This window comes from Diaphorina citri, unplaced genomic scaffold (assembly GCF_000475195.1).
Source record: "Diaphorina citri unplaced genomic scaffold, Diaci psyllid genome assembly version 1.1 scaffold1004, whole genome shotgun sequence".
Taxonomy (NCBI): domain Eukaryota; kingdom Metazoa; phylum Arthropoda; class Insecta; order Hemiptera; family Psyllidae; genus Diaphorina; species Diaphorina citri.
In genome coordinates, this window is record NW_007378435.1 from 16023 (window position 1) to 41908 (window position 25886).

At 35.0% G+C, this 25886-nt stretch overlaps 1 protein-coding gene across 2 annotated transcripts; it reads left to right on the top strand.

Moving 5' to 3' along the window:
• The first annotated feature begins 1650 nt into the window (after nucleotides 1-1650).
• Nucleotides 1651-11775, top strand: LOC103513660. 2 transcript variants are annotated; one of them, XM_008478505.2, is made up of 6 exons: nucleotides 1651-1761; nucleotides 7474-7618; nucleotides 8906-9098; nucleotides 9438-9692; nucleotides 10674-10861; nucleotides 11025-11309. In XM_008478505.2, exons 2-6 carry the CDS (start codon nucleotides 7529-7531, stop codon nucleotides 11307-11309), a joined length of 1011 nt encoding a protein of 336 aa, XP_008476727.1. In that variant the 5' UTR covers nucleotides 1651-1761; nucleotides 7474-7528. The 2 variants fall into 2 exon arrangements, with proteins under 2 accessions (XP_008476727.1, XP_008476726.1); XM_008478504.2 differs by lacking the exons at nucleotides 1651-1761; nucleotides 7474-7618 and adding an exon at nucleotides 8009-8246 and having other exon boundaries at nucleotides 8761-9098; nucleotides 11025-11775.
• The last annotated feature ends 14111 nt before the right edge of the window (nucleotides 11776-25886 follow it).

Sequence of the window (25886 nt, forward strand, 5' to 3'; positions counted from 1 at the left end):
CGTGAAATCTGACGTCACAACTCTTTGAACTTTTTCATTAGAACGACAATTAAAAATTCAATTTTCGACCCTTTAAAGTTACTTTTTCGAAGTTTTGACCTCATATTTGGATTTTTCACAACTTTTTACGTAGGAATCGACCTTTTATTAATAATATTTTCCCAATTGCAACTCCTCTGTAAGTCTAATTAATGAAAAAGTGGATTTCAAACTATACCAAGTCAGTTTTCCAGAAGATTGATCAATGGAAAATTTAATACATATATGATAAAGTAAGTCTAATTAATGAAAAAGTGGATTTCAAACTATACCAAGTCAGTTTTCCAGAAGATTGATCAATGGAAAATTTAATACATATACTAAGTCAGGTTTAATAACTTTTACTTTTAGAATTTTTTAGTTCTTACACAACTTAAAAGAAAGAAAAATCAGGTGACCAATTAAATACAAGATAATATGTACCTAAACACCCTGTTGCTATATCTCGTTTCAGGAATTGGATGATGTGTACTCGGACTTGTGTAGCACCCTGTCAGATTCTGAGTGGAACACTCATCTTTGAAAAAAGAAGGTATTATTTTGGTAACTTCATTGCACTATATTGATATAATATATAGGTATATTGTGATCCAAAAATACCTTTCCTATAAATCCTGTACATAAACCATACACAAATGAACCCATTTGGAGCACCCTGAACTTAAAGTTACTCATTATTTGTCAATTAAATCAGGTTGTGTTTCTGTATTTATAAACAAAACTTAGAGACGTATACGCAAGGGGATCAAAAAGTTACAAAAGTTCATCTGGAATTTATGCTCAATATACAATATACAGGGTGTTCTAAAGTTAACGTTACAAACTTAAATTTAAATTGTTTTTTTTTTTAATATTTTTTCTATGAACATAGGATCTCAAACGTTTTCAATCAGAGCTACACAGGTTTTCAATTGCGCTCTTAAGTAGCTTTTGGGTATTAAATGCTTTTGTTTATATTTTTAAGTCAATTTTTGGACACCCTGTATTGTTTATTTATAAATTATGTATGTTGGAGATACATATTCCATAATATGTTTACCTATGTGTTCCAAATACATAGGTAGGTACCTATATATTTGTACATACTATGTATGGTTTAACATATTGTGTATGGAAAGTTCGTGAGTTAGGTAGATAGGTAGATACTTTATTTCTGAATATTCATACACCTTAACGCACTAGAGCCTAATGTGTCTAACTAAAAACATATTAATTTATAAGCTGATGTAGGTATCTACTCTACTCAATACTCACCTTTTTACCTAATTTTCTAGTTCTGTTCTTATGCCTTTCTAGTATGTTTTGAAGTTTGAGCGGAATAATTGAAATTTAGACAAGGTAAGATAAAAAAAGAAGAAGCCAAAAAACCAAAAAAAAAAAACTGTTTTTTGAGGGATTTTTTTCACATTTTCTCACACAAATGAGCTCTGACCTATGAATTTAAAGCGGAAAAGTTTTAGATAACACTTCAGTCGTTAATTTAAGACCGGTTTTAGCGTCATCTATGTTAAGCTACGCCGAGCAACGCTAAATAAATGGATGGGTGACTTAAACCTTATATTGGGAATAAAGGGAGAACGGGCTCTAGTCTTGATTTTAAATCATTACATGAATTATCGTAATATCCCGTTTTAATAGTTATCCTCTGCCTGAAATCTTGTGAAAAATACCTTGGTGAAGTTCCTTTTTTACTGGAACTCATTGATAAACGAGAATTTGAAGGTAAGTGGATATTGGACACCTGAAGTATTTAGTACTTCCATTCAAAACTGTGCCCTTCCTTCCTCACATGAAATTCCTACTTGACCTTTATTTGAAGTAATGGTGGAAGAATTAGGAGTGGTCATAAACAAATTAGGTAGGTACATATAGGTACTGATTTTCTTAACCACGATCGAATAAACTACGGGCTAAAAAATTCCCGGAGGGACGGGCCCAGCTTATTTTCATTACTATCGTAATAATAAAGGAAGGACGGACTAAAAAAGAAAGTCTAGAACGATTTGTTCAACAATTTTTTTATGAATGCCTGGAAACTCTTTGAGTATGCAATGTGCAACATTTTAAGCCCTTTTCAGACTTGATAGGTAGGTAAGTTACCGTAAGAAGAACAGAATACCTTACCTGTAGAAAGTTTAAAGAAGTATTGTTTGTTTTTTTTTTATTTTTTTTTAATAATTTATTTATTTGCAGTTTTTTTTTCTTTTTTGTATTTACCTACCTATTTTTCATTTATTTTAATTTATTATTGAAAGAGAAATAAATGAAGCTCATAATAAACTTCAATGAATAGCAAAATAATTTTATTAAGGGAGAGACGGGAAACAGAGCTATTCCAATGAATAAATTATTATTTATTATTTAAAGCAAATAAAAATAATTAATTACTTTGAAATATTCAAAACTGCCTCTCCAATATTCTCCAATAAAACTCTCTTTCTGTCTGTCTCTCTCTCCTTTTCTTTTCTCTTTCTCTCTGTCCCCTATATTATGATAGATGTGGCTTAATCGAGTGCGAAATAGATGGAAACAGAGAGAGAGAGAGAGAGAGAGAGAGAGAGAGAGAGAGAGAGAGAGAGAGAGAGAGAGAGAGAGAGAGAGAGAGAGCCATGTAGAAGAGAGAGAGAGAGAGAGAGAGAGAGAGAGAGAGAGAGAGAGAGAGAGAGAGAGAGAGAGAGAGAGAGAGAGAGAATTATTAATTGATGGATGATAATAAAATTATTATTGGGACCAATGATGACATTTTTTAGTGATTGTTTTGGATGGGTAGGTGGCTAGGTGATATGACTTCTCATTTGAATTTAGGTGAAAAATGAAAAAGTCCATGTACAGTCAAACCTGTCTAAGTGGATCCGTCTAAATATAAAACCTAGATAAACGGGAAAAATAGTGGTCCCTTCACTTATAATAATTGTAAGTGGGAAACCTGGATAAGTGGGGAAAAAATTGCCGGTCTCTTGGATTCCTAATAATGCAAAATCGCAGAGTTGAAACTTAGAGCTCACTTCGCTCGTGCAATCAGGAACATTCTCTTGATATTTATGTATATTTTAGTTGGTTCAACAGGAAAATGTATGTCGACATAAACTTCAATAGAGACAAGGGGAGGGAGAGGAAACAATCAATTAAAAACATATTCAAATGCCTCAGGAGGTCAGGGGGGAGAGGGGAGGTAATGGTAAATTGATGATGAAAAAAAAAAAATCCAAACAGGTAGGTACATTTACAGGGGTAAAGAGTGAGGTTTTATATTGTCATGTTCACAAACATAAGGTAAAAAAAATATCTACCACTTTTATAATAGGTAGGTAGGTATATGATTGTATACATAGGGGGTTAGGTACATACAGAGGGGGTCGATATATTGGGTTTTTATGTTGTTAAAATTGTTATGTCCTCAAACATGCCTATCTGATGGGATAAAAAAAAAAAAAAAAACCTCTCTGTTATTGCAATAGGTAATGTTCTTGTTCACAGGCTTTGTCCTGTATTTACAGTCTACGTACAAAAGGTCTGTATCAACCCCCCCAATGTTTTTACTAGTGTTCCCTTCTTCCGGATGAAAATTCACGAGAACTCCTACTGAGTCATTAATTATTGACTCAATTTTTTTTAGCCTTACCTTGGACAATTTCTCCTCAGCTTTGTTGATCAAGATCTCGAATGATTCTCGATGTCCGAATACTTTCCTAGCTTGGACCTTGCGATGGAATGACCTCTCTAATAATGGCCGCGACACCTGAAAAATAGAATAGAATACGTATAATAATTCATAAATATTATTATTATTATTTTTTTTATGAAATAGATACAAAATTTCATTAGCTTTGTTATTTAATGACCTTGAATCCCATTCATTTCCTTTTTACATTCCTCGTCCTCATAGTATTACAGTAATAATTTATTATACTATCTTGGGTTATTATTCTTAGGTCACTACACTACAATAAATAGAGGAGTTGCAATTGGGAAAATATTATTAATAAAAGGTCGATTCCTACGTAAAAAGTTGTGAAAAATCCAAATATGAGGTCAAAACTTCCTATAATAATTCATAAATATTATTGTTGTTTTCTTATGAAATAGATACAAAATTTCATTAAATTTGTTATTTCAAAACTCAAAACCTTGATGAATGTTATTTAATGACCTTGAATCCCATTCATTTCCTTTTTACATTCCTCGTCCTCATAGTATTACAATAATAATTTATTATACTATCTTGGGTTATTATTCTTAGGTCACTACACTGCAATAAATAGAGGAGTTGCAATTGGGAAAATATTATTAATAAAAGGTCGATTCCCAAATAAAAGTTGTGAAAAATCCAAATATGAGGTCAAAACTCCGAAAAAGTAACTTTAAAAGGTCGAGAATTCAATTTTTAATTGCCGTTCTAATGAAAAAGTTCAAAGAGTTGTGACGTCAGATTTCACAAAGAAAGAAAAAAAAAAGATCCTTTTCCATGTTTACAAAAATGGACTAAAAAAATCACGGTCCCCCAAACACTCGAAAATTTTCCCAAGGCATCTAGTACGACCTTTTTCTGTCAAATGATGAATATTTTCCATAAATGGAAGATCTTAATATTAGTCTTCAACTTCAAGAGAAATCAATATTCGTATTTCTATTAATGCAATATGAAACCTAAATTTTATTATTTGATAATTACAAAATAAAATCAATAACGTAATTGTATCCAAGTTCTTGTTTTCTTTTGTCCGTTTTTCATCCGTCCGCTATTTTTCTCACTACCATCTTCCCTCTTTTCCCTTTGTTAAAATGTCTACTATGTTTCCTTCTGTCTCCCTCCCCTTCATTTCTTCCTCCTGTTGAGTATGATGAATCAGGAAAGGCAAGTCATAAAGACTGTCTGGAGACCTCCATCTTTGGAGACAGCATCCTAAATCCTTCCCCGAAATAAAATGCCTCCAGAAAAGGCTGTAGGTAACTTGCGTACTATTTCAATTTTAACCTTCTAGTTGCGTACTAAAATGAAAAAAATCTGGTGTGAACATCACACGACTTTCCTTATCCTATTGAATGATGCTTATTTGAGTGTTCTTTTACCCTAACTTTTTAAACACCGCCAGAAAATTAGAGATCTCTGGAATTGATGAGAACACATCAATCTCAGATCTCCCCAGGGCTGGCGTCGAGAATTAGGTTGGGAAATTTCACATCCCTGTCCAATTTATCTTTGCCTAAATATTCCCTCCCAATTAGAGCTGTTAAAATGAAAACATCAATAAACAAAATTCATTTATCCCTGCCCAATTTGTCTCGGCTTGATGGTAAATATTTCCTCAGGATTTAGGAATTTATTTATCTTTTTTTCTCTTCCTTGAATTTGTTGTAGACAGCTATTTGCTGAGTTGATTGAGCAAACGAAGTGAGTGTCAATTTGACGATTTTCCACTTTGAAGCAGACCCTGCTAAATTTGAACTACACTGACGTTAGGGTTGTGGATGAAATGAAAAGCTATGATTTATTTATCTTTTGTTCTCTTGCTTGAATTTGTTGTAGACAGCTATTTGCTGAGTTGATTGAGCAAACGAAGTGAGTCTCAATTTGACGATTTTCCACTTTGAAGCAGACCCTGCTAAATTTGAACTACACTGACGTTAGGGTTGTGGATGAAATGAAAAGCTATGATATCATAGTTGCTACCAAATAAAACATTTAAGGTTTAATAGCTTGAGAAACATATTATCAAGATCTGTAAATAGCAGGTCATTGCTCTCTCTTCCTATTTTCCCTCTCTTTCTTTGTCTCTCTCTCTCTCTGACATTTCCTCTCTTCCTTCATCCCTCTCACACATCCCTATTTTTCCTAGGCATTTAATATTTTCTTCTATCTTCTCTATCGCTCTATCTCTTTCTCTCTATCCCTTTTCTTCTCTCACATTTGAACTTATCTTGACAATACTTCCTTCCTTTCTCTCTCTCTTTTATCAACAAGAAAGGTTCTTCTCCCTTCATAACTTGTGTCATGTGTTATCTTTCTCCTTTTTTCCGCTCTATTTTTTTGTTAACACTTTATCAGTATTCAAAATTACCCTTCACATTATACATAACTACCTATGTAAGTATGTATGTAGTATGTAGATAGTAGGTACTTTTACAAGGAGTTCCCTATTGCAAAAAAAAAAAAAAAATCATACCCTTTACAATCTATCTATCTAAGTTACAATAAGTAGATATTACAACAGAAACAGAAAACTATATTTCATCATAGTTTTGACGTTTGAACAAATTACTGAGGTTTTCGTGCAGAATCGGTAAAAGGTTTTGCGGCTTTACTCATCTTAACAATTGGAATAACACCCATTGAAACGTTATTGGAGGGAAAAAAAGAGCCATTATCCGATACCTACCTACAATCTACACTACAATACGTCTAGATACTTTATGAGAAACATGTCTAATACCTCGAAATAAATGAAGAGGAAAAAGAGTAAAATTTAATACAACTTACACGTCAAATAAAATGAAGAATGGTTGTGGTTGTGATTCACCTAATACCTACGAGTAAATTACCCAATATCGCTTCTATGATAGCTATTGATTGATACAATTGGAATTTCTGTCTTTGTAACTTTTTTTTTGTAATTTAGGGTAAATTCCTCACACCCAAAAATTTTCAGCAAAATCAGTTAACTTTATTTTTATTAGGTATGAAATAAAAAATCAATGATGTTTGAATAAAAGTGGTCATAATGGATGTGTTAGAACGTAGGAGTGGTAGATGTAAACAAAGCATGAGTGTGATAGGTAATACGGGTAGATAACGTGTAATAATAACCCAATAATAAAACACCCCACTAGACACCAGAGAGTTAATATTTACCTCATTAGTCGTAGGACGGACATTGATAAAGCTCCTTAAATTTACTTTATGATTACATACAAAAATTATACAATGTATTCTATAGCCTTGTAATTATACAAGGTAGAGTGGTCATAATGGATGTGTTGGAACGTAGGAGTGGTAGATGTAAACAAAGCATGAGTGTGATAGGTAATAGGGGTAGATAACGTGTAATAATAACCCAATAATAAAACACTCCACCAGACACCAGAGAGTTAATATTTACCTCATTAGTCGTAGGATGGACATATAAAGCTCCTTAAATTTACTTTATGATTACATACAAAAATTATACAATGTATTCTATAGCCTTGTAGTGTATATAACATTCTAATTCAATGTTAGCACACTTTAATAAATACAAATAAAAAAAAATCTATAGCCTTGTAATTATACAAGGTACTATTCAACCTCTATAGCCAGTTGAGGAGGTCTATGAGAGAAGGCACATTTTACAAACTCTTTTTCCTTGAGAAATGGCCTTTTCCCGTGGACCTCCTCATTTATAAAGTTGGCTATTTATCAATTCTACTCGCAGATGTCACTCCCGATTTTTTTTCCAGATCGCCTGAGAAGGAGCACAATTTGAGAAATCCTTAGGAAGGATCAGCAGGAACCATGTTCGAGAAAACCAAACGCTCTCGCAGTATCTACACGGTGAATGAGAAGACTACTGAGGTCACTCCTCAAACTCCTATAATCAAGCAAATCAGAGAGTTCTTGCGTGAAATCCGAAACTGAAACAGAACAGAAACAACAATATTACTTTATTTTGAAAGCCACTTCTGCACAAGTGCAAATATGAGACTGTGAATCTGGACTCTGGAGGGACTGACAAGAAACTCCGCGTCTACCCTATTTGATAGGAAAAGGCTAGGAAGAAGAAGAAGAAGAAGAAGAAGAAGAAGAAGAAGAAGGAGAAGAAACTTGTAGGTAAAATAATATTATTGGGCTTATAAAGCACCTGGTGTGCCTATCGAAAATTTCAAAATATTTTGTTCGAAGTTGAACGATTTGGGATACACGGTATACGAGTATTTCAGTTCCATCCAAATATCCACTATCCAGGCCAAGGTAGAAATTCTCGACTGGCTGAAAACATTTCCTGATGGCGAAATTGCTCCAGTACAGTTTCGTTTCCAAAAATTCAAGTTAGAGTAAAATTTATCTTTAAAATATCCGATAAAATTCTTATGCGTTAATTCTCTGGAAAGAAGAAAAAAAAAATTATCGTAATATCCCGTTTTAATAGTTATCCTCTGCCTGAAATCTTGTGAAAAATACCTTGGTGAAGGACCTTTTTTACTGGAACTCATTGATAAACGAGAATTTGAAGGTAAGTGGATATTGGACACCTGAAGTATTTAGTACTTCCATTCAGAACTGTGCCCTTCCATCCTCACATGAAATTCCTACTTGACCTTTATTTGAAGTAATGGTGGAAGAATTAGAAGTGGTCATAATGGATGTTTTAGAACGTAGGAGTGGTAGATGTAAACAAAGCATGAGTGTGATAGGTAATAGGGGTAGATAACGTGTAATAATGACCCAATAATAAAACACCCCACTAGACACCAGAGAGTTAATATTTACCTCATTAGTCGTATGATGGACATTGATAAAGCTCCTTAAATTTACTTTATGATTACATACAAAAATTATACAATGTATTCTATAGCCTTGTAATTATACAAGGTACTATTCAACCTCTATAGCCAGTTGGGGAGGTCTATGAGAGAAGGCACATTTTATAAGCTCTTTTTCATTGAGAAATGGCCTTTTCCCGTGGACCTCCTCATTTATTTATCAATTCTACTCGCAGATGTCACTCCTGATTTTTTTTTTTTCAGATCGCCTGAGAAGGAGCACAATTTGAAAAATCCTTAGGAAGGATCAGCAGGAACCATGTCCGAGAAAACCAAACGCTCTCGCAGTATCTACACGGTGAATGAGAAGACTACTGAGGTCACTCCTCAAACTCCTATAATCAAGCAAATCAAGCAAGAAGCCACTAGTCCCTCCCAGGAACGGAAAGTCAAAGATTACACTCCGGAATGGCGGAAAATTCCTTCGGTGGGATCATTTGGGGATTTCGACCGTGGGGTGGACAACGCCAAACTGGTCTATCCCGAGCCTATCCCGGGCAATGTGTACTACTCCAACTCCAATACGGACTTCTTGAAACCTGGTAAGTTTGATTCTTGGGTTAGATCGTTCCATAGATTTTGAACTTTCGCCTTTTTTTCCTTCTTCAATGGGGAATTTCAACATTTGCCCGTCTTTTGTGTTTTGTGGTTTTATTGTCTTCCGTGGCCGTACCTGCTTAATCTCTTCTAGTTTTCCAGCGATGAGCCATCAATTGCTTTTACTTTGGGCTTAATGTTTTGAAAAACACCTAAAGCCTATATTTTTATTCCATTTCGTAATGGAATCGAACTTATTTGTTTTTCCATCGCTTGCTGAAAGATCAAATTGGTCTTGAGGAGAGTTGGACCATGACTTCATTTCACTCACCTTCCTCCCTCAGGTATGGCAGTGGCAACACCGCATGGGACGATGAGTCTGCGCCTGCGCAATGACATCAAAGTCGACATGAGTCTAGACTGTTCAATTCGCGTCACCAACAAGCGGAATAATGTCGTTATTGCGCTCAATCCGCATGGTTGTACGTCTGCGTTCCTTCATCCTCATGGACGCATCTATCAGAATGGATCCAAAGTAGAGATGCTTGTCTTTGATAGCGTCAGCGGAAATAATAAAATGGCGAAGATGTGGTACAAAGGTAAGATCATCAAAGCGTAGCAGGTCATATCATCTGAGCGGCGTAAAGTGGAGTAAACGTAAGGTTCATATTCATACAGAGGTTAAATACATAAATAATTACAGTACATAAATAGTGAGGGTACAGTGTGTTGTGTAAATCAATGATAGCAGGTCATTGCTCTCTCTTCCCATTTCCCCTCTCTTTCTTTGTCTCTATCTTTCTCTCTCTCTGACATTTCCTCTCTTCTTTCATCCTTCTCACACATCCCTATTTTTCCTAGGCATTTAATATTTTCTTCTCTCTCCTCTGTCGCTCTATGTCTTTCCTCTTGTTCTCTCTCCTTTTTCTTCTCTCACATTTAAACTTATCTTGATAATACTTCCTTCCTTTCCCTCTCTCTCTCTCTCTCTCTCTCTCTCTCTCTCTCTCTCTTTTATCAACAACAAAGGTTCTTCTCCCTTCCTAACTTGTGTCATGTGTTATCTTTCTCTTTTTTCCGCTCTATTTTTATGAACACTTTATCAATATTCAAAATTACCTTTCACATTAGGTGTCTACCTATGTAGTAGGTATACATGTATAGACTGTACTTTTACAAAGTGTTCCCGATCGAAAACTAAAAAAAAAAAAAAAAATCATACCCTTTACAACAAGATGGCGAAGATGTGGTACAAAGGTAAGATCATCAAAGCGTAGCAGGTCATATCATCTGAGCGGCGTAAAGTGGGGTACCTAAACGTAAGGTTCATATTCATACGGAGGTTAAATACATAAATAATTACAATACATAAATAGTGAGGGTACAGTGTGTTGTGTAAATCAATCTATTAGTAGGGTAAAAATAAACCATCGACTCCTGTAAATTTATTTGTGTTTCTTCCAGGCGTCAGTTTCAAGAGTGATTTCAGCGCTCTGGTGTACTTGGTGGACATAAATCAATCTATTAGTAGGGTAAAATTAAACCATCGACTCCTGTAAATTTATTTGTGTTTCTTCCAGGCGTCAGTTTCAAGAGTGATTTCAGCGCTCTGGTGTACTTGGTGGACGCCGCTGGAACTAGATCTACCACGGATTCGTTTCGAGATTTGTCACCAGATTTCAGTCTGTCCGTCTTCTACGATGAATCGAGACACGGGCCTATTTACGTGCAAGAAACTGTGTCAACTTTGCAGAAGGCAACTTACTGGGTGAGTAAACAGGTGACCATGTCCGCTCATAAAACGAATTTCATTGCATTGCACAAGTCTGGATTATGAAAGTGAATCCTTTTCTCTAGTTTTCCCTTAAAAATTATAGAAAACCTTCATCTTTTCATTCATGGTCTCATTTCCATTCCATCTATTCCCACAGATGACGCAGACAGGCGTAGAGCACTGGAAGATCAAGGACATGATCATTACTCAGGATGGCGACGTTGTCAATATCTACCGCAAGAATAACAAGTATCAGCTAAAGACCGGTAACTGCCCTTCCGCCATGCTTAGTACCCCGTTCATCCATTGCACAGCATCAGCAGAACATATGTTTGTGCGGCGTGGGGATCGCCGGATGCATTTTGATGGATGCAATTTCATCGTGCGGAATGCCGGTCATTCAGCCGGCTTTGATGAGGCGAACAATCTGAAGATATTTTAAGCCGCGCGGGAGATCCGGGACTCCCGTTCAATTTCTTTTAGGTTAGGGTCTTATTGTTTTCACAACTGTTTCCCGTCCATCAACCAGTTTTCCCGCCCGCCACTTTTTTGTAAATGCGCGAGGATTTGTTTCGTGTTTTGCTTCGAATGGTTAGGTACTTTTTAAACCCGGTTTTAATACTCAATGTATCGGCATGACATCCCGTATCAGATTGCGCTCACGTAATGCAATAGGCCCATTTCTTATGGAAAAAAAGAAAGAAAAAAAAAGATCCTTTTCCATGTTTACAAAAATGGACTAAAAAAATCACGGTCCCCCAAACACTCGAAATTTTTTCCAAGGCATCTATGACCTTTTTCTGTCAAATGATGAATATTTTGCATAAATGGAAGATCTTAATATTAGTCTTCAACTTCAAGAGAAATCAATATTCGTATTTCTCTATTAATGCAATGTGAAACCTAAATTTTATTATTTGATAATTACAAAATAAAATCAATAACGTAATTGTATCCAAGTTCTTGTTTTCTTTTGTCCGTTTTTCATCCGTCCGCTATTTTTCCCGCTATCATCTTCCCTCTTTTCTTTTCCCTTTGTTAAAATGTCTACTATGTTTCCTTCTGTCTCCCTCCCCTTCATTTCTTCCTCCTGTTGAGTATGATGAATCAGGAAAGGCAAGTCATAAAGACTGTCTGGAGACAGCATCCTAAATCCTTCCCCGAAATAAAATGCCTCCAGAAAAGGCTGTAGGCAACTTGCGTACTATTTCAATTTTAACCATCTAGTTGCGTACTAAAATGAAAAAAAGATGTCCGACTTGCGTACTGGGACTTTTTTATTTATTTTTCATTGGTGGAGGGATTTTTTTAATAGTACGAACATTAATTGGGGGAAAAAACTTACCTCTGTTTTCCTAATTTTGCTCAAATAATTATGAAGTCCTTTTTATATGTTTTCGATCCCTATACTAAAACCAATAAAACAAAAAGTTGTGATGTGTACTACCTACTAACCCTGCAATTCCCAGAAAGTTGATCATTTGTGAAAGTTCTTTTCTAATTCTATCTAACCCTATAATTCCTAGAAAGTTGATCATTTGTGAAAGTTCTTTTCGCGTGCTACCTAAACCTATCATCCCCAGAAAGTTGATCGTTTGTGAAAGTTCTCGATCGTGTTACCTAGCCCTGACACTCCCAGAAAGTTGACCATTTGCGAAAGGTCTTTTACGCGTGCTAGGATTCTTTCGTGGGATAAAATGAGGGATTTTTTTCTGTGGGACCAAAATCTACCTGTTTTTATCCAGTACGCAAGTAGTACATCTTTAGTACGCAAGTAGTACAGTCTACCTGAAAATTTAGTACACAACTAGTACTGCAGTACGCAAGTAGCAAACACTGCCAGAAAATTAGAGATCTCTGGAATTGATGAGAACACATCAATCTCAGATCTCCCCAGGGCTGGCGTCGAGAATTAGGTTGGGAAATAAAGGAGGAAGGAAAAATCAAGGAAATAACGAAAAATGAAATTTGAAAAAAGAAAGAAAGAAATTCCGAAATGCTGGAAGAATACAGAAGATTTTTTAATGTAATTGCCTAGAAGGAAACAATTTGGCCTGAAAATAATAAAAAAAGGTAGAAAACACACAAAACACGGATTATGTGTTTCTTTTGAGGAAATGAAATTCCAAAATCTTGTTCATAAGTTCACCTTTTTTTCCGTCATCGAAATATAGGTATAGCATTGTCATATTTAAGGTACCTAATACCTACCTACCTACTTACTTAGTAACTAAGTAGCTATAAGATAATAAGTAGGTAATCTGGAGAAAAAAGTAAGTCTACTGGCTTAAGTATAAAGTAATAAATTGAAAAAGTTGTTTTCTTACTTCGAGTGCTTGAATGTTCCACCACATTTTACCTACCTAGGTATGTACAAGTACCTACCTATTCATATACCTCTTGGGAGTAAGACTACAAGTACATAGTAAATAGGGTAAGTGTACCATTTATTCGCCCACCTAAAAAACGTACCATTTATTGGCCCACCTGTACCATATGCCACATAAGTCTGAGCTTTTCAAGATCCAATTTTTCAAGATCCAATTTCACCAAAAGAAAGGGCTTAAAGACTGCTATCGAACCAGTGCTATTCAAAAATTGTAGTCATAAAAACAAAAATTAGAAAAATAAATGTGGGCAGGTGGGCCAATAAATGGTACGTTTTTTAGGTGGGCGAATAAATGGTACACTCACCCTATAGGGGAACTTAGAGGAAAGGGATAGGGGATAGGGGATAGGGGGGGACTTAGGGGAAAGAAGGACAGTCCTACGTAAGAATATGAAGAGTAGGTTATATCTATGTACATACTCATATACGAGTTATAATCCTCACATACTCGCTATAGAAATCTAATAATCCGTTGATAATGTCATGATAAGAAACCCAACTGTCTGAATGTTCTACCTTCTTTTTTGTGTACCTACTTTCAACTTTCTAGGTGAAAGTAAATAATACACTTTGAGAGAAAAATTCTCGTTCTTTTTTCTTCTTCGTCTCCTCCTACTGCTCCCTTTGCTTCTTCTTTTTCTTTCTTTTCTTCCTCCTCCTTCTTCTTGTCCTCCTCCTACTCTTTTTGGTTGTTCTTTCTTTTTATTCGTCTTCTTCTTTCACTCCTTTTCTTCATCCACTTTTTATTCTCCCCCTCCTTGTGCTTCTTTTTCTTTGTCTTCTTCCAGTTCTTCTCTCTTTTCGTCTCCTATTTCTTCACCTTTTTTTCTTTTTCTTCTTCCTTTTTACTTTCTTTATCCTATAATAAGGAAGGTACCTAATGTATTTTCTTGTCTTTCTTTTTCCATCGACCGTATTCGCAAAATAAATGTTTCAACTTGATTTCTCGAGAAAGCTTTCAACCGGTAAAAAGAAAAAAATAAGAAAAGTTTTCCAAATGTGTTTTGCGTTGCCATTACGTCAAAGCTTTTCTTTTCTGTCATTACTCATCAAGTTACTACGTACTCTCGTATTTACCTTTCAAGTACGCTGTACTTAATCACTTAGTAGTAGTATTGTACTACAGGGTAACGAGTCAAACTCATAAAATTCATCGAGGTATATTAGGAGACGACATTTGGACACAGTTGAAATTCCTTTCTTAGTTCATGATGGAACTCTTTTCTCCATTCTACACAAAAGTTCATAGTTTCTGAACTTTTTTTAATATTCCTGGGTACCAAGTGTAAACATTTCCTGTTTGAGTTCTTTTTTTCCCAAACAAAACAAAAAAGTCCTACGGGCAACTATTTTTTCCGCCTTTAGTTCTTCATTATGAATGTTCTACTTTTAGTTATAAGTTGAAAGACTCCATCACGCTCAAATTCTAAAACTGTGTCCACACATAGTCGACCCCGTCGCGTCGATCGACGAGATGAAGAGGTGAATTTATGTTGTCGATTTATGTTGTCGATCAAAATCGGACAAACCGTTTTTTTTTTTCTTTTTTTTTTTTAAGAGGTTTGACAGAGGGAACTGTAACTGCTATGGTCTTATCATACCGAAATCGAAGAGAGAAGGAAGACAGGATAGGAGAAAGACAGCCATTCCGAGAACGAACATTATCCCATCAGGATAAAATCCGTCCCGGGCGGGAATCGAACCCGCGGCCTAGCGCTTACAAGGTAGCACAACAGGTAGAATGGTACGTTCTACTTTTAGTTATAAGTTGAAAGACTCCATCACGCTCAAATTCTAAAACTGTGTTAACTGTGCCCACACATAGTCGACCCGGTCGCGTCGATCGACGAGATGAAGAGGTGAATTTATGTTGTCGAGGCAGTGTACGGTTTCAGTCGACGTACGGTTTGGTCGGTCGATGGTCAATCGACGGAGTCGATTATGTGTGGACCCAGCTGTATAGCTAAAAGTTCTTTCACATTTTTGACTAAATTTCAACAAAATCGAACAAACCGTTTGAAAGCTATCACAAGAAAAAGTTTAGAACTATCGTAGTTCCTTTACTAAAAGGAGAGAAAGCAAGCTAAGCTGCTTCCTTCATTTCAGCACAAAAAACCGTTTGAAAGTTATCACAAGAAAAAGTTTAGAACTATCGTAGTTCCTTTACTAAAAGGAGAGAAAGCAAGCTAAGCTGCTTCCTTCATTTCAGCACAAAATCGTTCGAGGAAAAACCTTCGGAGGTGAAAAAAAAGTAGGAAATAGTAGGTCATGAGGTCACGACCTTTTGCGCTCTCAAACGCGGCGTGTTAAATGGATTACAAATTCCTACAGGTGAAAATAGCACTTTTCAATTTTCTGGTGTGTTTCAAAGAGATTGCTTCTTTAAGAGGGTTTAGAGATGAAACTGTAACAACGGAGTTTTTACCTTTATATGATTCAATGGATACACGTTCCGGTTTTGATCTTATCCGACTCGAGTTTCGTCCATCCCCGTGGACTTTTTCAAGGAGACTTTTCAATTTTCCGGTGTGTTTCAAAGAGATTGCTTCTTTAAGAGGGTTTAGAGATGAAACTGTAACAACGGAGGTCATACTGTCCCGAAATCGAAGACAGAAGGAGGACATGATAGGTGAGAGGCAGCCCTTTCGATTAAGAACTTCGGTTTAGGATAAAGTTCGCCCCGGGCGGGAATTTAGATGGGTTCACTGTATAATTGTTAAGGTTTTTAGTCCGACCTTCCTTTATTATTACTAATAATAAAAGGTATAGTGGACGGACTATTGTATTCGCTTCGGTGTCGTCTGTCGGTCTGTCTGTCTGTCTGTCTGTCCCGATAGAAGGACTTATCCAAACCTGGTCGACCTATACATCAAATTAAAGGTCTCTTTATCAGGAACACGAAAGTGGTGGTGCAAATTTTGTAGAGAAAACAATAAAGCCCCCCCCCCCCCAAAACAAAAAAAAAAAAAAAAAAACAACCAGAAAAATGGTTTTTGGGGGTATTATTTTCACATTTTCTCACACAAATGAGCTCTGATCTTGAAATTTGTCGCGACGACCTATGAGCTCAAAGCGAGAAAGAAAAATCGAATAGTCAAATCAAGAATAATAATAAACTGAATATTAAACAAATTAAGTAGGTACATAGGTACTGATTTTCTTTAACCACGATCAAATAAACTACGGGTTAAAAAATTCCCGGAGGGACGGGCCCAGCTTGTTAGTGGGCTTTTAATCTCCATTCGGCGACAAGTTACCCACCTCATATTGACCAGAACGGAAGAGTATAGGCCAAGGTTTAATAAAAAGATAAAACCTAGTATCCTAGTAAACCTTGTATTCTTAACAAAAACAGAACCTAGTGTAAGCTTTGCTTGTTTCAGCTTAATCCAAAAGAAGAAGCTTCCATTTTCAAGAGATGCAAATAATTATGGCACAATTCTCCCTGGAGGAAATGACTCAAACTTTGCTTGATAGGTACTGCTTTTCGTGGAATTCTAAACTCTTTTACCTTACAGCGTATACAAAATTGTCAAAACTTAGAAGTTACTTCGTTCATGTATGTACTCACATATTTCCCCTCTAAAACCTATTTAAAGAGTTAAACTCTTGATTACAAAACGAGTGATTGTTATTACCTACTAATAACTCCTATTATTAACGTACATATCTTGTTGAATTTTAGATTCCTGTGTACTCCGCAGACACGAAGGGGCAATTAGAAATTAGTTAGCTACCTGTATGCATTAGGAAAATTAAAAAAAGTTCGGGATCAATGGAAATTTAATCAAACAAATTAACTACATAGGTAGTTTGGAAGAGTAAACTCGGAATCCAGAAGGAGGAAAAGAAGGAGGAAGGAAAAAATCAAGGAAATAACGAAAAAATGAAATTTAAAAAAAGAACGAAAGAAATTCCGAAATGCTGGAAGAATACAGAAGATTTTTTAATGTAATTGCCAAGAAGGAAACAATTTGGCCTGAAAATAATAAAATAAGGTAGAAAACACACAAAACACGGATTATCTGTTTCTTTTCAGGAAATGAAATTCCAAAATCTTGTTCATAAGAATGTGGAGCTATTGAAAGTTCACCTTTTTCTCCGTCATCGAAATAGGTATAGCATTGTCATATTTAAGGTACCCTAATACAGTGTTTCTTAATTGGTGTTCCGCGGAACCTGGGGGTTCCGCGAGCTGACGGCAAGGGTTCCGCGAGATATTTTGGAAAAATCATACACTAGATAAAATGCAGTTTCAAAACGACCATCTTAGACTAGGTATTTCATCTTATACAGCTTTTTTTAGAGGTTTGATAGAGGGAACTGTGGGGGTGAGGGGTTCAATCTTGAAAGTTCAGGGTTCCGCAAAGATGTTCACCTTTTGAAAAGGGTTCCGCGGGCCAAACTAATTAAGAAACACTGCCCTAATACCTACCTACCTACTTACTTAGTAACTAAGTAGCTATAAGATAATAAGTAGGTAATCTGGAGAAAAAGTAAGTCTACTGGTATAAAGTAATAAATTGAAAAAAGTTGTTTTCTTACTTCGAGTGCTTGAATGTTCCACCACATTTTACCTACCTAGGTAGGTATGTACAAGTACCTATTCATATACCTCTTGGGAGTAAGACTATAAGTACATAGTAAACACGTAAGAATACACGTACTATGTACATACTCATATACGAGTTATAATCCTCACATACTCGCTATAGAAATCTGATAATCCGTTGATAATGTCATGATAAGAAACCAAACTGTATGAATGTTCTACAATCTTTTTTGTGTACTTTCAACTTTCTAGGTGAAAGTAAATAATACACTTTGAAAGAAAAAATCTCGTTCTTTTTTTTCTTCTTCTTCGTCTCCTCCTACTGCTCCCTTTGCTTCTTCTTTTTCTTTCTTTTCTTCCTCCTCCTTCTTCTTCTTGTCCTCCTCTTACTCTTTTTGGTTGTTATTTCTTTTTATTCGTCTTCTTCTTTCACTCCTTTTCTTCATCCACTTTATATTCTCCCCCTCCTTGTGCTTCTTTTTCTTTGTCTTCTTCCAGTTCTTCTCTCTTTTCGTCTCCTATTTCTTCACCTTTTTCTTCTTCCTTTTTACTTTCTTTATCCTATAATAAGGAAGGTAATGTATTTTCTTGTCTTTCTTTTTCCATCGACCGTATTCGCAAAATAAATGTTTCAACTTGATTTCTCGAGAAAGCTTTCAACCGGTAAAAAGAAAAAAATAAGAAAAGTTTTCCAAATGTGTTTTGCGTTGCCATTACGTCAAAGCTTTTCTTTTCTGTCATTACTCATCAAGTTACTACGTACTCTCGTATTTACCTTTCAAGTACGCTGTACTTAATCACTTAGTAGTAGTATTGTACTACAGGGTAACGAGTCAAACTCATAAAATTCATCGAGGTATATTAGGAGACGACATTTGGACACAGTTGAAATTCCTTTTTTAGTTGTTGAGATTTGCCGAGCAAATAATATTTCAGAAATTGTGAAGGCAACTTGTGGTTAACAAAAAATAAACGTTTGGGAAATTCATTACTAAATTACCACCATTTTCTCACTAACCTTGGACCTATGAAATATGATGAACATGCAAAGAAATTGGAAGAGACTTTTTAGTTCATCAAAATGTATTATTGCCAAGATTGAAAATAGATAAGCGAGTTAGAGGTCAATAAGTTTTTCTATCAAAATCTAATTTTCTATTAATAATATTCAGCCCTCAACAACTTTTATTTCATGGAAATGGAAATAAAATGATTCGATTTTTGTTTTCTCCTCCTCCTTCTTCTTCCTCTCCTCCTCCACCACTTCTCTTCCTTTAGCCCTCTTTCTGGGGGGGAACATCTACCTACTAATTCTTTTCGTTCCATTGAAATTTTATAAAACCTTACTCTGCGATCATTCTCAGATGTCCTAAACCTAAATGGTCAGATGTCCTAAACCTAAATGGTCATTCGTACAACGTGACTGCTCCACTATTACTGAACATCCAATTGGGAAAAGGTTTACATCTTCATTCCATGATTTCATTTTCCTAATTCACTTGTCACTTGAAGGTAACCACTCGTAGTTTTCTTTTTCCCTTGCTTTTAGAAAAATGTAATGATAAAACGGAAATGGGGAGACATATGGCTTTACCATCTTCTTACTTTTCTATTTTCCTATGTTGACATTACTCTTTCCAAATATGTAATGGGAAATTGCTTTGAGAATCTACGAAATTTTACAGAAGACATTGCTATCCTTATAAGGATCATGTTCTCATAAAATCTTAGTTAATCTAAATTCTAAACAATAAATTAGATGCATTATTGGAAGAGAGGAAAATTCTATAAACCTGTCTCAGAAATGCATAGGTACATAAAATGTTTAAATAATTCCCCGAAACATGACTGTCTTAAATTTGATCAAATTTGTAGATAATAAAATTACATTCTTGCATTATTATGAATTGAGTAAATAATAAGATCAAATTGAAATATTAAAAATATGCAACGTTTTATTGAGAATTATTAAATTTCTGTTTACAATACATACTCGTGCACCTATAAATTTTTTACGACTTTCCGTTGAAGCCTCTACCGTGGGTTAATCTGGATCAGTCTCTTCAGTGAAGGGTTGGGTAACCCAGAACTTAATACCTATTTGTTCCATACGGCCATGCCTTTGACATTAAAGTTGGCTTTTCCCGGGGATAAAAGAGGTTAAAGAGGCCACACATAAAATCCGAATTACAAACTTGCTACATGCGGTAAGACAGTCCTAGGAAGTTTCTTTCCTTGTATGAAAAGATGAGAACTTATGTTACATATTATTATGTTTGTTATTCGCTTTGTATATTATATTGTTGACAGTGTCACATCAAATATTATCAATATGATTACACGTGTTATCTGTGCTAGCTCATTTTTGTGAAGAAAATAATAAGTATTGAAGTGCAAATAGACAGGCAGAAAAATCTGAGACGGGAAAAAACTAATACTGTTACACTTTTGTAGTGATTGATTTTCAAGACCAACAGTGAAAATGATATCTTGTAAGTTAACTAATCCAAAGCAATGAGTGATAAGGTGTTTTTGGCGTCCACAAAACATAAAAGTTTACAAGATATTCATTGGGATACTATGTAGCTACAATTGGAGTAGGAGCCAAATAGGGAAGTAGGCCTTTTAAGAGTTCAGTTTAGCCCACTTACCTACGCCAATAAGGTGATAACTGCAGTTGTTGGATTTGTTTTTCAAATCGGGATTTATTTCGGAAGGTGCAGCACCGATTTGACTTCGCTCCTTTATATTTTTGATTAAATCATAAAATGTTCTATTTTACGACTTTTCCTGATCTTTCCTATAAGCTTTACCCCCTTGTTACGCGCGTTTCCTTATTGAACCTCAAGCTTGTAGGCATCAAAACTTCCTCCAAAGTAATGACAAATTTATTGCCAACAATGCTGTCAAATATTCCAGCAGCAGATCAAATGTGTGATGCATTTTCAATTTGATCCATTCTTTGAACAACTTCAAATTGTCGAAAATATTAATAATTTTTCGTCCAATTTTAAACTAGGAAGGTAGGTATCAGTTTTTAATAAAACTCAACTTTCATGTGTGATACATTTTCAATTTGATCCATTCTTTGAAGAACTTCAAATTGTCGAAAATATTAATAATTTTTCGTCCAATTTTAAACTAGGAAGGTAGGTATCAGTTTTTAATAAAACTCAACTTTCTTTTTTAGTTCATGGTGGAACTCTTTTCTCCATTCTACACAAAAGTTCATAGTTTCTGAACTTTTTTTAATATTCCTGGGTACCAAGTGTAAACATTTCCTGTTTGAGTTCTTTTTTTCCCAAACAAAACAAAAAAGTCCTACGGGCAACTATTTTTTCCGCCTTTAGTTCTTCATTATGAATAAAGTCGCGGAAATGTCGCCAAAGAAAAATAAAAGAATTGTGTGAAAAGTCAAAATTAAATTCTCCTTATAGCAAGCGGGGGTGGCATGTTGAATACAGCAATCTCCAATGGATCACCGAAGCAAGTTTGAGTGTGGTTGGTATCTGGTTGGCACTTAGGCTGGGTGAGGTGTAATGTGAAGAAGCGGGTAGTTTGTCACCGAATGGAGATTAACACCCCTCCTTTCACCATTCACTATTAAGAGGCTGATATGCCTTGTAACCTCTAGGTTGAGCTTTCGATTCCCGCCGGGGACGTAAGTTATCCAAAACAGATAAGGATCGTTCTCGGAACAGCTGGCTTTCTCTTATCTTGTCCTTCGAATTCGGGACGATAATATCTCCGTTGTTAGAGATCCTTCTATCAAAATTAAAAATATAGGAATGTTATGTATTATAGGTTTAGGTATCTTGCTTACTTGTACCTTGTACTATACCTCCTACAAGTAAGCAAGTAATTTGAGTTTTCTCAGTCAAAGCACGGAGCATCTTTCCCATTAAATTCGATACTTAAGTGCTTAACTTTTCCATTAGACATGATTATGCAATTTTATTATTAAATTTAATAATAGAACTTCCTACAATTTCCTCCAACTCCTACGTCAGGATTTCAGTCTGATTGAAAACTTCCTCTCCGATAATTTTTGAAAGGTTTCTTTCTATTTTTAAATGAAGTATGTACCTAGGTATAGCTACCTACTTAGAGAGAAAAAAAATCTTTAATTTCCTGAACTCATTTTCTGTACGAAATCTCTCCAAGCGAAATTCCTCTCCTATGGGGAATTTTTCTCTCTTCTTACTTCTTAGTTGTGACTTGTGAATAAAAGAGCTATCAACACAGCCTTAAATGGGACTCATTTTTAACAACGTTCCTCATCAGAAGAGCCGTTTTACCCAGAAAAGGACCTGAGTCGGGATCGGCCCTTCTTGGGTAAAAGTCTCCCACTCTAATCTCAGTTTAATTCTAATCTCAGTTTAATTCGCTGAATTGTACTCGTGTTCTTATTTGCATTGTATAAGTTGGTATTTATGTAGGTATAGGTACCTAGATGAGTCGGAATTTAACAATGCTGCTCTAATTCCTAATACCCAAGGATAGAGAACTGTATTATTCTAATTTTACTGTCGGAAATGAGTGAGTATTATTTCAGTGTCTGTATTTACAGCTTACAGTGGGTAGTGGGTACCTACCTCACAGCTTAGGTACCTCCTACCTACTTAACTGAATAAAAAAACATAATTTCATTTTACATTTCATTGTTCTGGTTTACTTTTTCCGAACTCTTTCCCAGAATTACCTATATTAAATTTAATCTGTTCAAATTTAAAACACAAACAGTATTTATTTATTTTATTTACATTTTAAAATGCCATTTATTAGATAATAATAAATTAATTATCATCAGCACTTATCAAAATGAAAGTTTAAACCTATCGTATTAAAATACTTTCAAAAACTCAAGGGTCTTTATAATAAGGGAACAATTTGTATGGGTGCCGTAAAATTATTAGAGTATGCAATGTGCAATAAATTATAAATTAGTGGAGATGCCTGATTTACTTGCTTATTTTATATTGAAGCAAAGGTAATTTTGCTCGTAATTTGTAGGTAATCGAAAAATTCTTATCTAGGTACCTATTTATGCATTAGGTATTTTTATTTTAAAATTTAAACCTAACAACCTACAAATAATTTATCTCTACTTTTAAAGGTCAATATATTTCACTCTGTACCTACCTACAATACCTACCCCGTGCCACCTTTATTACTAAGCTTTTATAGGGATAGCTTTATGTAGGCTTGCCAAATATCCAAAATGTCGATTCGGGACGCGAATCCGCGAACAAAATCGCGAAATCCGCGAACATAATCGCGAAATCCGCTCCTAAAGGTTACAAAGTTTTTCCTCGGAAATTTTCAATGATGTACATCGGTACCTACTCGTACATGATAACATAAAACAAGGACGAGGGTAACGAGGAAGAATAAGAAAACCGGTAAGAAGAATGTTAGATCCAGAGAGAAAATTGATGTAAAAAAACGAGAAAAAAGAGAAAATTCGGAGAAAAATACACGTATACATAGTCGAAGAGTCGAACTATGTATGAAATTTTACTTTTCTTGTAGGCAATTAAATAACTTCGACCAGTGATCATTGAAAGATTTATTGCTCGGGAAATTCTGCTTGATTCTAAGAAGATTTATTTCCAGTGAAGGGATAATAGGTATACCTAATTAAATTTTCCACAGAAGATAGAAAAAAGGAAAACTTTCAAATTTCCTACAACCAAGCTATTAAACTTTACTAATGCCTACATTGTCTCTTAATTGTTAACCAGTTACCGTACAAATAAAAGAAAGTTCAAAATTCTCAGAATAATAAATTATTTTAATTAACCACCTGAGTTTTTCAAACTCCTTTCTAAAGATACCTAGGTGCTATGTGGAAAGCATTTTTCTTCTCTTTTCCTCCTCATTCTTCTTTTTTTTTTCTCTCTTTAGGGAATTGAATATTTAGAACAATTCCTACTTCGATAAGTTAAAATTCGCCTTTCTATTCTTATTTTTTAAATTAAATCTGAATAGAATACATTTATTGTCCAGAAGTAAAGGGGTGCACTAATCCAACTCTCATTAGTATGTATTTTATTTATTTTTTCTCGATATACCTAGGTACCTCTTATTCAGAAAAAAAAAACATTCAAGAAAAAATATCTACCTACTTTATTCAAGAGGACTTGTGGAAAATTTATATTCTATTCCTACGTTTAGAGGTTGATATATTACCAAATTCATTCGTAAAATAAAAAAGAAAGGTCCCATGTGGTCAGTCTTGGTGAATTTTGAATAAGCCTTTTTATGTTTATTGTTTCTTTCTTTACAACTTTAGTGGCCTTAAATCTTGCGTGTTTGTGCCCCTAAGCGAAACTTTTAGAATTTGAGAATGACTTGATCTGAATGGTTAATGGTCACAATTGAAATCGGAAAAAGAATCAATGATAGAAATTATTTGTTACTAGCATATACTAGCTAGTAACATATAATTTCTATCAAATGTTCTTCAATAAAGTAATTCCCGCTAAGTTGTCTGAATATTGTACGTAAGTACATAATCTAGACAGACAACTTAACGTAATAGGTATGAACGAAAGTATCTACCTACAAGATATAAAATGTCCCAAAAAAAGGGTTTAAGTAGAACATAAAAGATAATAGTTGGATTAAGATGTACTGAGTATCATTAAATGTAATGATAATAGTATCATTCATTAATATTACGATGAAAGTACTTTCAAAATTTTCATATTATTAAAAACAGATAAACAAAATACAGTCGAACCTGGATAAACGAGAATCCAAGGGACCAGCTCATTTTTCGGTTAAGGCGGTTTAATACAACATTTTCTCGTTTATAAAGGTTTAGCAAAGTGGAAGAGCAAACTGATGAAAGCATGAGCAGCGTTGATGCTAAAGAAGGGGAGGTGGAATGAAAAACACGCGTCACTTCACGTCGGGTTCGCATCGCACCCACGTCGGAATGAAAAACAGACCTCTAGGAAACAAAACAGTATTACCTCGTCGCCTATGTAATGTTTTAAAATACAACGGGATTCGAATTCGAACTTTGAACACATTTTTATTTTTCTTCAGCACAAACAGAAATTTCTCAACAGTTGCAAGGTAATATTCGAATGGCTTGAAAAAGAAAATCTGGCCAGACTTCACAGCCTTTGATTTGGAAGTATCATTCACCGGACTCAGACTGCCGGAATGGTTATACTAACCTTGAGTGCCAACAGCAGAAAATTAATTTACAACGAAAACGGGAAATTAAAATTCATTCTCAGCGCCATATCACAAACAAAACCTCAAACGATTTTTAATTAATTAAAAATAATATTAAAAAACAATAATGATACCTCCCCCCCTCTCTTTCTCCCTCTCCATTATCTCTGTCTCTTCTCTTTTGTTTTCTTCTCATTTCTCTCACTCCTATCTTAATATTTATAAGAATAGTGTTGTCTCATTTGTTTGGAATTCTTAATTACATTTTAATTAGAAGATCAATAAGCAAATTTGTAAAGGATAGAAGAGAAAGAAAGAAAGAAGAAATGGAAAAAGTTCAAATCTTGCCAAGTACGTACGAGGAGTAGGTAGGTACCTATACTTTTTTGTTCGCTATTCTCTACTTCCTTCTTTTCTCACCTACCTACTCTTAATTCCTTCAAAAATATATACGAGTACCTTTATAGGTATCTCTATAGGTTAATATAATATAAAAATAAATATGTACCTAAGTAAGTGAATCTTATATTATAAGAAGAAGATCCATTCACATTTCACAGTTCACACACTGATCGTTCTATCTCGAGAACCACAACACCTAGAAAGCTGAAATTTGGTAGGAATATTCCTTTTATGGTCTAGGTGTGAGAGAGAGAGAGAGAGAGAGAGAGAGAGAGAGAGAGAGAGAGAGGAGATATTGTAAAAGTTAATGTTTTCTTTCTCTGTCTGCTGTTTCAATTTTACTTACTGTTGCAAATTTCGTAGCACGAGTTCTCTTTCTCTCTCCTTTTTTTCTCTCTTTATCTTTAACCTTCTCTTTCACTCTTATTGTTTACCCATACATAGGGAAAGGGAAAATTATCCATCGAAGTTGTCACATAACAGTT